This window comes from Ovis aries, chromosome 4 (assembly GCF_016772045.2).
Source record: "Ovis aries strain OAR_USU_Benz2616 breed Rambouillet chromosome 4, ARS-UI_Ramb_v3.0, whole genome shotgun sequence".
Classification (NCBI taxonomy): domain Eukaryota; kingdom Metazoa; phylum Chordata; class Mammalia; order Artiodactyla; family Bovidae; genus Ovis; species Ovis aries.
The window spans coordinates 50,508,274-50,521,100 of record NC_056057.1 but is presented as its reverse complement, the minus strand read 5'-3'; the positions used below and the strand labels follow the sequence as shown (position 1 = coordinate 50,521,100).

At 45.7% G+C, this 12,827-nt stretch overlaps 1 protein-coding gene across 3 annotated transcripts in view; it reads left to right on the top strand.

Moving 5' to 3' along the window:
* Positions 1-12,827, top strand: part of LAMB1 (laminin subunit beta 1) — a 77,000-nt gene that overhangs the window by 35,988 nt on the left and 28,185 nt on the right. For all 3 annotated transcript variants that reach the window (XM_027968590.3, XM_042248535.2, XM_060414679.1), the window contains exons 14-22: positions 2,510-2,645; positions 3,920-4,078; positions 5,338-5,465; positions 5,676-5,799; positions 6,220-6,424; positions 7,061-7,204; positions 7,517-7,748; positions 10,374-10,537; positions 11,751-11,975. In XM_027968590.3, the coding sequence (XP_027824391.2) occupies positions 2,510-2,645; positions 3,920-4,078; positions 5,338-5,465; positions 5,676-5,799; positions 6,220-6,424; positions 7,061-7,204; positions 7,517-7,748; positions 10,374-10,537; positions 11,751-11,975 (1,517 nt within the window). The remainder of the gene's footprint in view (positions 1-2,509; positions 2,646-3,919; positions 4,079-5,337; positions 5,466-5,675; positions 5,800-6,219; positions 6,425-7,060; positions 7,205-7,516; positions 7,749-10,373; positions 10,538-11,750; positions 11,976-12,827) is intronic.

Sequence of the window (12,827 nt, the reverse complement as noted above, 5' to 3'; positions counted from 1 at the left end):
GACATTTGTTCCCTCAGTAAACATCTGCTGGAAGGAAGGGATTTTCTTTTGTCCGTATGATGTCATGTCTGATGCCTGAATTTTGGAAAATGGGTGTTGTTGGTTGGATTATGTTGAAAGAGGGTTAGATCCTAACTGGAGCAAGCTTTCTTCCTCTCTGGGAATAGATTTAAAGTAACAATTCCAAATCGCATCTTGATTTTAATGAAGTAAAGATGGAGACATGTAATTCAGGGTTGTTTTTTTTTTTTCTTTTGTTTTTTTAATTGAAGGATATTTGAGTTACAATGTTTTAAGTGTACTGCAAAATGATCCATATATATATATATATATTCTGTTTCAGATTCTTTTCCATTATAGGCTATTACAAGATAGTGAATATAGTTCCCTGTGATATAGGTTCTTGTTTACCTATTTTATATATAGTAGAGAGTCGGATATGACTGAGCGACTCCACTTTCACTTTTCACTTTCATGCATTGGAGAAGGAAATGGCAACCCACTCCAGTGTTCTTGCCTGGAGAATCCCAGGGACGGGGGAGCCTGGTGGGCTACCGCCTGTGGGGTCACACAGAGTCGGACACGACTGAAGTGACTTAGGAGCAGCAGCAGTGTGTATCTGTCAATCCCAGACTCCTAATTTATCCGTTCCCCTCCTCTTTCCCCTTTGGTGACCATAAGTTTGCTTTCTGTGTAATTCAGTTTTATCTTGCACACAAAATCCTGTTATCAGGGAAACGGCAGACAAACATAGGCTGAAGACCAAATGAGTATGTTACAGTTGAGGCCTTCATTACCTAAATAATGACCAATAACACAAAAGCACTGTTTCCATTAAATAGTATTTTTCTTTTTTAAATTCAGAACACCTATCTTTCATGCATTTATTTCTTGAACCAGTGTTTGGCTGGGTCTGTGTGCTGAGCACTGGGCCAGCTGGGGGATCGGGCAGCATAACTGAGGTGAGTCAGGCACAGTCCAGGCCTTCAAGGAATTTCCTGTCAACTCAGGGGTTATGTAGGTCTATCAATAATTGTACAACAAGAAAGAAAGTAATAAATGTCTTAGTACAAAGCACAAACAATTGAGGCCTCAGAATTCGCCATTTGAGAACAGTAGAGGGAGCGAACCAAAAAGCCTTCAGGAAAGGATGATGGTTGAAAACTTAGGAGAATTTGAAGACACGGTGCCTCAAATGTAATGAGCCCTTACTTCACCACCAGCTTAGTTGTTGAAGTGGCAAATATATGGTTTCTCCTGCAAGGAGGTGATGGCATGAAGGAGAAGGTGGTTCCTTCTATGGGATGGGGAGTGATAGGAAACATGATGCGTGAGCTCAATCTTGAGAGAAGAGTGAGTGGGTCTTTGCTGGGTAAATGAGGGAGCAGGACACTCCAGGCTGCAGGAACAGGAGAAACAAAGGGACAGGGTCATGCGTCCCCCAGCGCCCTGGAGAAACTCAGTCGCTCAGTGAGGTGGGAGAGGTGAGGAGAAGCCAGAAAGGGAGAGAAGGGCAGGGGACAGCGGGGCCTGGCGCACTGCCCCAAGGCCATCGTGCCTGGCAGTGTTATGGTTAATGCATCTCAGAAAGGTCATTTGGGCAGCTCTGGGGAAGGTGGAAGTTCTGCTTGAAAGTTGGAAGACTGGCAATAAGGATACCAGTTAGAAGACTTTAACTGCTTTTACCATGAATGAGGGAGGGAAGAAAGGCATAGCCTAGTCAGTGGGAAGTGGGGAGAGACACCCAAGATGCGAGGAGGAGCTGTCATAGAATTTGGCCCTTGATTGGCTACAAAGAGGGAATCTAGAGGATACCTTCTGATTTCTGACATGGCTGACGCAGTGGTGGGTGGTGTCTTCTCCCAAGGCAGGGATTGGGTGCTGCCCTCTTGGATCCGTGATTAGCCTCTGGGACCACTGAGTTGGAGCTGTCCTGAAAACTGGGTATTTAGATGTCAGGCCCAGGAAAGGGGTTGTATTTGCCAAAGACATATGTTCTTGCCAATGTAAGAACAAATGTGATAGCTACAGAAACACCGCCAAGGCACTATGGAGCAGGGTAGAGCACAGCGGAGAGAAACTGACAGGCCAGGTTACTGAGACCTTTCAACCTCAGGTGCTGTGCTTAGCTACTCAATTGTGTCCGACTCTTTGTGACCCTATGGACTGTAGCCTACTAGGCAGCTCTGTCCATGGGGACTCTCCAGGCAAGAATTCTGGAGTGGGTTGCCATGCCCTCCTCCAGGGGATCTTCCTAACCCAGGGATCAAACCCAGGTCTCCCGCATTGTAGGCAGATTCTTTACCATCTGAGCCACCAGGAAAGCTCAGGAGTTTGGGATTAATTGGTAGGCAATGTTTTTTTCATGTACTTACTTTCAGAATGGAGTAAGAATACCCTCCTGAGTATTTCACCCCATTTACCGTTTAATGGCAAACATGGATCTGCTTCCAATGGATTCACTGATGGATGTGGTGAGCACTGCTGACCCTCTCTGCTTCCTTGCCAGTTGCTCTGCAGAGTCGGGCCAGTGCCTGTGCCGACCCCACATGATTGGACGTCAGTGCAGCGAAGTGGAATCTGGCTACTACTTCACCACCTTGGATCACTACATCTATGAAGCAGAAGAAGCCAACTTCGGGCCTGTAAGTAGGGGTGTGTTTGCCAGGTGGGTAAAGCAGAGTGAGGGGCGGGGCAGTAATGTGATATACACGTTTTGTAAAGAGACTAGGTAAGGAGCATCTTACCAGTGAGCATGAAGGAAGGATCAGGACCAGGCCTTCTTGAGAATAGTCCTATTTAAAACTAGGTAAATCCATCACTCAGAAAGACTTCAAAACATGCAGTAATAAGGCTATTGGTATTTTTAAGGGAGTTGGTTTTTTGGTGTGTTTTTTTTTTTTTTTCTATTCTCCACTGACACTCCAAAGTTATTGAGCTAGTATAGTTAACATTCAGAGTATATTGTTTCAGTTTTCTATTGCTGTATAGCAGCTATCCCGAAAGTTAGTGGCTTAAAATACATGTCTGGCCCTTCAGCTGGGGTGGCAGAAAGAGCTGAAGCTTGGCTGAGCACCGTTCTCCAAACAGCTGTCTTGAGCTTTTTCACGGCATGAAGAGTAGTGAGACTTCTTCCATGACATCTGGCTTCCAAGAAGGAGGAAACAGAAACTGCCAGGTCTCTTAAGGTCAGGGCTAAGAAGACCCAAAAGGTCATTTTTTCACATTTTGCTGGTCACAAGTCACAAGGCCAGACCAGATTCGATGTCAGGGGAACATGGTTTTCACCTCTAGATGGTGAAGCCACAACACATTCATTATAGGTGAGGACAGACTTCATCTTTGGAGGTGACTAATCACAGGTATTATATGTAATCCTGTAAACACACTCAAAGTTACCCTTGAGTTAAGCAACTCACATTGATCCATTCTCAATCTCATTGACCATCAGAATTCACTCATCAGTAGTGAACATTCACGACTGTATCACATTTCCTCATTTGTACCTGGAGCTTGAAAGAAATGCCAATGAGGATGACAGAAATACACCCATAGATACTGGGCTAGCCTTGCAGAAATGCAGAACATACCTGGTCACTCCTAGGCTTGCTCATAACAGTATTTGGGATGTTCTCTTTCCTTCCTTCATGCTCATTCCCCTGGTTGTATCATAGAAGGTATATCCTAAGCCTTAATCCCATCTCCAATGTCTCAAGACTACCTCAATCTAAAAACTAAAAAGAAACCAATTACCTGTTTATATTCCAAAAAATTATAGAATCTACTGGGAAAATGTGGCTGCAAAAAAAATAGATTTCATATCTACAGGTTTGGACCTTTGGGTGCCTTCAGATTTCTTTGACTGTTAGCATCAAATTGCATTTCAAGTAAAGCATCGCTCCTGTCCCCTCGTCCTTAGGGGGTCAGCATAGTGGAACGGCAGTATATCCAGGACCGGATTCCTTCCTGGACTGGAGCGGGCTTTGTCCGAGTGCCTGAAGGGGCGTACTTGGAGTTCTTCATCGACAACATACCATATTCTATGGAGTATGACATCCTAATTCGCTATGAGCCACAGGTAACCCCTCATTGGACTAATGGGGATTGGGGGATACTGGTAAAAGTTTTTCTTCTAAGGGACACTGTGTCTTTGTGAAATGTGCAGACTGCCTTGGAATAGAGGAAACTCCCTGACTTTCTATCTTCCTCAAAAGTAAAAATATACATTTTTCTTAAATTCGGTTTCACAAACATTTAATGATCTCTTGTTAAGCACTTAGTCTTGCTTAGAACGGAGGTGGTGATGAGAATGTGCAGGGTCCTCTTCTTGCCCTCATGGCCTGCCCTGCCCGGGGATGGACATGTGTCCCTAACTGGCCTCAAAGGTGGAAAGTGTAAGAGCAGAGAGACAAGCAGTGCTGCAAGATGCGAGGTTCATACCAGCCCAGGGGCTGCCAGGACGTTTCCTAAAGAGTCAGTTGTAGGTCTTAAGATGGAGACAGAGTTTTGACACATGAACAGCAGGCAGAGGGGTGGTTGGAGTGTCCTTCCACATAGTAAGGGTGGTTGGAGAGGCTGTTAGGAGAAATGCTGGGATCAGTAAATGAACCTGGAGTCTATATGAACAGGAAGCTTTTGAAGGGTTTTGGGCAGGGGACTGTCATTATCTAAGCTGTGGGTTTGGGGTTTTTTTAAAATTTTAATCTTCTTAATTTTTGCTTTTAAGTCAGAGAAAGATAGATAATCATATGATACCATTTATATGGGGAATCTAAAATATGGCACAAATGAACTTATTTACACAACAGAAATAGACTCACAGAGAAAACAAATGTATGATTACCAAAGGGGAAAGGGAGGAGGGATAAATTAGGAGTTTTGGATTAACAGAGGCACACTGCTCTATATGGAACACTGAAACAATATAGCACAGGGAACTATAGTCAATACCTTGTAATAACCTGTAACAGAAAAGAATCTGAAAACATAGATATGTGTGTACGTATAACTGAATCTCTCTGTTGTATCCCTGAAACTAACACAACATTGTGAATCAACTACACCTTAATAAAAGATCATAATAATAAGGTGTGTTTTAAGTGGATGGAAAGGGATGCTGGGAGAGGCAAGGAGAGCTGTGGGAGGCTGTTTCAGTGTCCAGGTGAGAAGAGATTTGGGCTGAAACTGGGGTAACAGCCAAGAGCATGGTAAGAGGGAAGGGAAATGCAAGCGAGTGTTTCCCATTTAAACTTGGCAAAAGACAGGTGGCTGGAGACTTCCAAACAGGCAGCAGCAGGCCAGCGAGTCGTCCTTCTGATCCTCTGCTTCTTACTCTAGCTCCCCGACCACTGGGAGAAAGCTGTCATCACGGTGCAGCGGCCCGGCAAGATTCCAGCCAGCAGCCGGTGTGGAAACACTGTTCCCGATGATGACAACCAGGTGGTGTCCCTGTCACCTGGCTCTAGGTCAGTGTGGCAGCGGTTTGCAGCTCAGTAGAACCAAATGCAAATTAATTATTTTGCTGGTGTCTCACCTTGTGAGTTGTACAGTAACCATTTCAGAGCCAAAACCAGACACAGACTATTCCTTCCTTTGGGATCTACGGGGAGCGTTAATAGATTGCACGCTTGAAGGTTGACCTTTGGTTGTTATTTTTCTTTTCTGTTCTGGGGCAGGTACGTGGTCCTCCCCCGCCCCGTGTGCTTCGAGAAAGGTGTGAACTACACAGTGCGGTTAGAACTGCCGCAGTACACCTCCTCGGGCAGCGGTGTGGACAGCCCCTACACCCTGATTGATTCCGTAAGTGGAGGTCATTTCCGATGCGAGCAGGGAGGACTGGGCAGACACTGTGCATCTGCTTCCTAGGGGGCTTTGTGGAGGATCATGCTGAGAGGTGAGGCAGAGTCTTTCCTGCCTCCAAGGTTACTTTCCACCCTCTGGAAGACTCTACTCAAGCTGATCCTTCCTGAAAACAGGAAGTGTCTGAACAATGACATTTCAAAACCCATCAAACTATGTAAGGGGTATCTATACTTTTTCTGGCAAGAATGTTTTAAGAATGAGAAGATTTCCACTTGACGCCATGAGTCTGGGTTTTTTATTTCTTTTTCTTTTCAAGAGTCAAAGAAGCACTTGGGGTTTTTTTTTTGTGTGTTGATTTGCGTTAATTGGTGACCCCAGACAGCCACCTAAGAACAGTGTGTTCTGGTTTCTTCCTAGCTTGTTCTCATGCCATTCTGTAAGTCACTGGACATCTTCACTGTGGGAGGCTCAGGAGATGGGGTGATCACCAACAGCGCCTGGGAAACCTTTCAGAGATACCGATGTCTAGAGAACAGCAGGAGCGTTGTGAAGACGCCGATGACTGATGTTTGCAGAAACATCATCTTTAGCATTTCTGCCCTGTTGCACCAGACAGGCCTGGGTAGGTATCACTGCTGCTGCCTCTGCCCCTTCTTTCTCAAAAGTTCCAAGCACACTTGGCATCATGAGATACATTGGCAGGCGTGTCCGATAGTTCTGTGTTAGGCATACAGCACAAAGGAAATAGTGTCTCAACTGCAGTTTATGTTTGTTTTTTTAAGACTGTGTTAGTGATAAAGCACCTCTTGACAGTGGACTCAGTCATCAAGAAATACACAAAAAATAGGAGACGAGGGAAAGGTCCCTGAGACTTGCCATATGCAGGGCAGGAAGTTGGAATGAAATCAGAGGAGCATCCCATAACTGAAATTGATGTTTTGCTCTCGAAAGGTCACTGGCCTTTTGTTGATGATCCTATGATATTTGAGCTTTGAAGGCAAAGAGGGAAAACATTAGTGACCTCCTTCCTAGAAAAACTTCTTTTATCTGTCAGCTTGCTCCTGCTGCTTCCCTCACACCCCTCTGAGGGAAGATAAATGCTTTAAATGGGAATTCTGAATGAGCCGAGATACCCACGAGGGGTCAGGGAAGAATCCGAGCAAAAGGACGGGCCAGAACCGGGTGGGATGTGCTGGGCTTGTCGCCGTGGCAGGCGTGGCTGCCCTGGGTCACGGGCTCTTGCCTGTCTTCTCTGCAGCTTGTGAGTGCGACCCTCAGGGCTCCTTAAGTTCTGTCTGCGACCCCAACGGAGGCCAGTGTCAGTGCCGGGCGAACGTGGTGGGAAGAGGGTGCGACAGATGTGCTCCTGGCACCTTTGGCTTTGGGCCCAGCGGATGCAAACGTAAGTTGATCAGAAGAACTGTAACATACTCATTCACATCATAAGTCATGCAGCTTCAGAAGGCGTGCTGCACTCTGGAAATTGATCACTGAGGCCCATGAGCATTCTACACTGAGAGGAGGGGGCCAGCCTGTGTAAGAGATCACAGAGGCCCATGAGCGTTCTACACCGAGAGGAGGGGGCCAGCCTGTGTAAGAGATCACAGAGGCCCATGAGCATTCTATACCGAAAGGAGGGGGCCAGCCTGTGTAAGAGATGTATTTGCATTTAACCAGTTTCTCAACGTGGTCCCTTGGTTGCCTGTTTCTTCAGCTTGTGAGTGCCATCTGCAAGGATCTGTCAATGCTTTCTGCGACCCCATCACTGGCCAGTGCCACTGCTTCCAGGGGGTGTACACGAGGCAATGTGACCGGTGCTTACCCGGGTTCTGGGGCTTTCCAAGTTGCCAGCCCTGCCAGTGCAACGGCCACGCCGATGACTGCGACTCAGAGACAGGGGAGTGCTTGAGCTGCCAGGACTACACCACAGGGCACAACTGTGAGAGGTATGTGCCGCCTCTTGAAAGGAAAGAACAAGGTTGTTTTTGACTGAGCAAACAGCATCTTAGACAAACCACAGAACGAATCTCTACTAGGCTCCAGGTTGCTCATTCATTCCTAATCCCCTTGGTATTTTCTAGGAACTCATTCATTTATCTAGCACAGATTCAGTTTACACTTTCTGTGTGCCAGGCATTGTTTGAGGGCAGGGGGAGATACAACAGAGAACAAAACTGGCAGGAATCTGCCCTCTTGAAAAGTCCTTCCAGGCTATACAGCAATCATCTCTTTGGCTTGGCCAATTCTGGCCTAGGGTGAGAGTTGTGAAATGTTAATTCCTAATTTGGGTCAAAGGAGAAACCAAATCCAAACGGGGATTAGCCACTTTAACGGCTTTGTTGATCACAACGTTTTATGCAGCTAGCGTTTCCAGGAGCCCATGTGAAATGAGCACAAGTAGATGTGTTCCCCAGTTAGCAGATGTTGATTGAACAGTTATTATGGATGTAGTGCGGTGCACCAGGGACAGGAAGAATGGGACACAGAATATGCCTCTAATCACGTTACAGCCCAGCTCAGTAGGTAAGAAACAGTCTATGAAAAAATTACATCCTGACTTACATCATTCATTACTAATTAAAAAGGCAGACATGCTCTTAGAATCTGCTGTTGGGAATACTAGTCTCCACCTTTCAAGTCAATAAACCTCTGCTGATATCCACACTCTATGGGGCTTTTGTTTTTAGAAAAATATTCAGCAAATGCTTCAGTGAGTGCAAAAGTTGCTCATCAGATGAAAGAAGTTTTTAGTGAAAATTGAATATGTGATTACAGCATGAGGATGTGCAAGGCAGCAAATACGTGGCTCTTGGTTGTATGCTGGATGCTATTCAAGAATTTGGAGAGTTCCGTGACTACTGCTTAGAGTAAAAGTCAAGTGTTTCCAACCACAAGATTATGCTGTAGAAAGATAGGAGGCAGTTAGACAAGATTGAAAGGAACAGATTAATGTAATGGTATCATTTTTTGTTCTCTGCATTTGATTTTTCATTACCATTGTTTCAGTGGACATGGAGAATAAATTCAAGACTGACAGATGAGAAAATCAGATGAAAAGGGTGAAGAAGGTGGGGAACACTGGTCAGCAGAGGTGGCTGTCCACAAGGCCGATGTGAAATCATATTTCTAAAGCGTTCTGAATGCTTGCAGGAGAACTCAAAAGGGTGTAGGAGGAGGAAGGGTTTTCAGCCCTAGTTTGATGACAGAATTTCACTGAAGTATTTCAGATGCCGCTATTTAGTTTGAGCTGCTTTCCCATTCTCTTCATCTTCTCGAGATGATCAACTCCAGTCCTGTGATTTTAAGAAGCTCTGGACTCAGATTACTGCCAAGGGGGTTAGAGAAGGAGGAGGCAGGAAGTGAACACTCAGTTTCTATCATGATGTGTTTGGACGTATTGCGCCTAGAAAAGCCTTACAGGAAATTTTCTCAAACTGTTGGCACAGAATTGCTTCATTCCTGTTGATTTTCCAGCATGTAATTGGGACATATGTTCTTGTATTGTGTCTGTGTCTAATTAAATAGAAGGTTAATGCCCTCTGAACAACTCTCCCCTTCTATTTCTTCATCCTTCCCCACTCCCCATTTAAAATAATCCTCTGCCTCAAAAGGAGAAAAAAGAAAAACAAACTGAATTAGAAGTTGCAGGCCCAATTCTGCTCCTGACCTGCTCTCTCTTGGGTGATTTAGCTCACCTCTCTGAGTATCCAACTTCAAGATAGTAGGATAACTAAGTTGGGTTAGTTGATATCCAAACTTCCTTCAAGCTCTTATGCTATAGGAATTTTAAAACGTAACTTAATTATCAGTCATGTTGAAAAGCACCTTGGCATACTAAAAGAATTCCTTGCTGAAAGTTGGGAGGCTGAATCCAAATTGTGGCTTATTACTATTTGTTTGAGCTTTGCAAATCATTTCAGCTCCATGGCTGCCTTATCTGTAAGGCAGGGAGGTGGGACCTGTTGGGTCTGGGAACTGATAAATACCATCTCTCATCCCTGAGAGACAGACACAAGGGGCATGCGTCTAGAGAGCATCCTTTTCTACCTTTACTGGTAAAGGCTGGATTGTAGAACAAGCCACCATGGGCTTACTGACACATCACCCCGCCCAGGCATGGGCAGAGACCGACAACCACAAGCTCTCTTTCTCCCAAACACCTTAATGCACAGAAGGAACTGACCAGAATGCCCAGGACAGGCAGCTGTTAGGATGATAGCATGCACTTGGGGAGAGATGCCTCTTTAGGGAGGAGTGAATGAGAGTCCAGGTGAGGCCAGGGGTGTAACTCTAATGCAGTGGTCCTGCTGTGGGATCCCCAGACCAGTGGCAGCAGCATCACCTCCTAAATCAGGAGAGGGAACCCAGCAATCTGTGTTTAAAAGCCTTCCAGGGAATTCTAATTGAAAGTAGTGTTTAAGCCACTGCTCTACTGAAAAGTCCTTCATGTGGAAACATGAGGAATCAGGAATGATGTTCCTAAACAGAGAACATGGTTTCTTAGACTTTTTCTTGTAACCTATGTCTTATCACTGCACTTCATGAGCTTCTCTCTCCTGGAACTGATACAGGTGCTTGGCTGGTTACTACGGAGACCCCATCATTGGGTCAGGAGACCACTGCCGACCTTGTCCTTGCCCAGATGGTCCCGAGAGCGGACGCCAGTTTGCCAGTAGCTGCTATCAAGACCCTGTTTCCTTACAGCTTGCCTGTGTCTGTAATCCTGGATACATTGGTAAGTGAGGTGCAGACTTTCAGAGGAAAAGATGTGTCTTCATGAGGTTAGTGGTTAAGAAAGAAGAAAAGCTGAAGAGTGAGCCAATTTAATTGCTTGTTTTTAAAAAAATCTTTATTTAAAAGTGAAGGGAATCTGAAATGTAAAAGATGTGCTTTTCCTGTTTGGTATGTGGGATAGTCTTGATTCTCATGTCTCTGATAAAAATGTTATAATACAGAGCACAATAACAAGTTCATTTAAAGTCCGTGTAAAGTCTAATGTTCTTAACCAGTTCTGTTCCTAACCAGCAGAAAGATTAATTTATATTTCACTTCTTCCTTTCCTTATCCAACGCCTAGTAGGAGAGTCTCAAAAACTAAAGTAGCCAAATAGTGGGGAGAATGAAGAAAAGAATACCATGTACGAGTCCCAGACAACAGAATTGATCAAAGCTAAAAGTATTATTACTTGCTGTACTCACATTATCGGCCAGCATTCATGGAGTGTAGCAAGTTGTACATACAGACTCCCTTTATTTCATCCTTGATGCCACTGTTTCAGATACTCCTTATGCTTACACACAGCTCAGCCAATTTGCACTTTTTAGGATTTTTTAAAATTTACTGAAGTATAGTTGATTTACAATGTTGTTTATTTCCACTGTGCAACAAAGTGACTCAGTTACACATATATTTATCCGTTTTCCTGTTCTTTTCCATGTGGTTTATCCCAGGCTACTGAATATAGTTCCCTGTGCTATACAGTAGGAACTTGTTTACTCTTCGAAATCTCTTAAGAAGGGAAATTGGTCGTCACAAAGGGCCCCATTTTTCAGGTTGCTCAGAGAGGAGCCAGAGTTTTTCAAGGAATATAATCCTTGGGTTAAGATTTAACATCAAGCTAAGCTTTTTGCTGTGAAACCATTATTTCGCTCCTGATCTGTCCATCCCTGTGTAATGAGGAGCTGAGTCCATGGGTCGGAACTCTCCTAACTGTCCCTCCCCGACCATGACCGCAGAGCCAAGGCTGAAGCACCACCACTGCAAAGAGCCTGCTGCCTTTCACGACTGACAGCCCGTTCCCTGAAAGCGTGGCCAGCCTTGGCCCCGTAACTAGCGCCCTGGGGATCCAGGCACCACCTGGGTGGGCTCTCTGGTTGGCAGGAATGTCAGGGAACCAGATCTTGCAGTCAGCAAGCCAAAGGCCCCATGCTGGTTTTATTGGACAACAGGCTCCAGATGTGACGAGTGTGCCTCAGGCTTCTTTGGCAATCCCTCAGCTGTGGGGGGGACATGTCAGCCCTGCCAGTGCCACCACAACATCGACACAGCGGACCCGGAAGCCTGCGACAAGGAGACGGGGAGGTGCCTCAAGTGCCTGTACCATACGGAGGGGGAGCGCTGCCAGCTCTGCCGGTTTGGATACTATGGCGACGCGCTCCGCCAGGACTGCCGCAGTAAGATGCACACGCCCTCTGCCCCATCCTTAGAATGACTTCCACCCTCCTGTTCCTCCTCCCCTACCTCCTTCTTGGGGGATTTTATTCTTAGGGGATTTATCTCATCTGTGTTAGTCGTTCAATTCATGTCTGACTCTTTGTGACCCCTTGGACTGTAGCCCACCAGGCTCCTCTGTCTATGGAATTCTCCAGGCAAGAATACTGGAATGGGTTTGCCATTCCCTTCTCCAGGGGATCTTCCCGACCTAGGGATCAAACCCATTGTCTCCTGCACTGCAGGCAGATTCTTTACTGACTGAGCTACCAGGGAAGCCCATTATCTCATCAGGTAAAACACTTCTTCAGAAAGAGAAAATTTCATTAGGCACAAGAGAAAGTTAAGGATGATTTTTTTTTTAACAGCCGCGTTCCTGGCCCTGAAGTGTTGAGCTGTGGCTCAGCACCTGAGAAGGAACCATAAGCTGTACCACTGTCCCCATGATAAATGCCATCGATAGAGTGAACTGATTTTTTAAAAATTGAAAACAGTTTTGTTAAAATAAGCACAGTGCATCCTTGCATTGCATAAACGTCTGACATATGCAGGTCGATTTTCTTAGGTAACTAAGCAGCTCAGCTATCTGAGGCTGGATATGCCTTTGTGCTCACCAGCAGCCAGCGCCACATGCCTCCGACCAGGGTGGCCGGGCAGCCTCTGGACTGGCCCAACAGCAGGCGCAGAGCTCCTCACTGCCCCAGACCTGCACTGCCCTCCACACCAGGCCCGAGGGAGGAAGCCGCAGACACACTCTGCATAGGTCTAGAGTGGATTGAGTTTATGCTCTGCCATGGACTTGTTGATAACTGCAT